We start from the raw sequence: 974 nt of genomic DNA, 5'->3' as shown, positions 1-974 counted from the left end.
AAGTATATATGTGTACGTATGTGCAAATTGTTACTTCTTCACCTCATGGTTAACAGAATACGTACGCAAGTAGTGCACCAGCCAATGCGGCAGCCAGAGTAGACTGAAAATAACCAGCGAGCAACGCAAGGATACCGAAAGAAAGTGCGGTACCATCCATAACTTTCTTCGATATCTGACTGGGGCCCTACGTAGTGTGCAATATTGTAACAGTAGTATGACTATTAATGCATGCAGATCTACTTGCGTCGACACTTCAAATGTCCAGAGCTTTCAAAAAATGTGAACTATATCTGTACGTGCCTATCAAATTACAAATATGAACTTCACCTATACTTTCATGCAACTGAAATATATTACACGGTCAAAATTTACAACAGGAGTTCCCCTTTGAATTGATGATCAGACGTATGTTTAAGAGAATCGATAAAATCTCACACGACATAAAATTTGTGGTGTATCGTGTGATGTTTCGTGCTAGTACTGAATACAACCACTATCACCTTCTCACCGCATACTACTCTCTGCTCACTGCATACCACTGCATATTGCATATACATATACGTATATACATATAGAATACAAGGGGCTCGATAGGTGCAAAAGAAAGATAGTTGCTACATGTATTATGATGCAAGAAATTCCGATTTTTATTTCATAAATATCCATTCCAGAACTCTCAAAGACTACACACCTCGGGCGTGTTCTTCAAGAGTTCGTACACACGTCGCTTGAGTGTTTGATAGAATCCATCGTCTGCAAACGTGTACGGGCTTTTCCTCGATCCCTTTGCAGGCCCTTTTTCAAACTTTCTCAACAGTTGTTGTACCTTGGGATCTATATGACTGGCCTCAAACGCTTCAGTTATATCCGTACCTGAGAGAAGTCATACACAAACCATAACCTCAAATTATCGTACATATATATATATATATATATATATATATATATATGTGTGTGAATGTGTGCGTGTG

The 974-nt window shown here is 38.7% G+C and overlaps 1 protein-coding gene across 1 annotated transcript; it reads right to left on the bottom strand.

Annotated features, from left to right (window-relative positions):
- Positions 1-49: 49 nt before the first annotated feature.
- On the bottom strand, positions 50-876 carry SARC_17258 (hypothetical protein; the record flags this gene model as incomplete). Its single annotated transcript, XM_014288645.1, has 2 exons — positions 50-187; positions 695-876. Coding segments are annotated over 2 exons (320 nt in total), but the record flags the coding sequence as incomplete, so codon positions are not given.
- Between the last annotated feature and the right edge of the window lie 98 nt (positions 877-974).

This window comes from Sphaeroforma arctica (genome assembly GCF_001186125.1).
Source record: "Sphaeroforma arctica JP610 unplaced genomic scaffold supercont1.10193, whole genome shotgun sequence".
NCBI lineage: Eukaryota > Ichthyosporea > Ichthyophonida > Sphaeroforma > Sphaeroforma arctica.
Note: the sequence above shows the minus strand (reverse complement) of the source record. Positions and strands in the feature narration are given on the sequence as shown.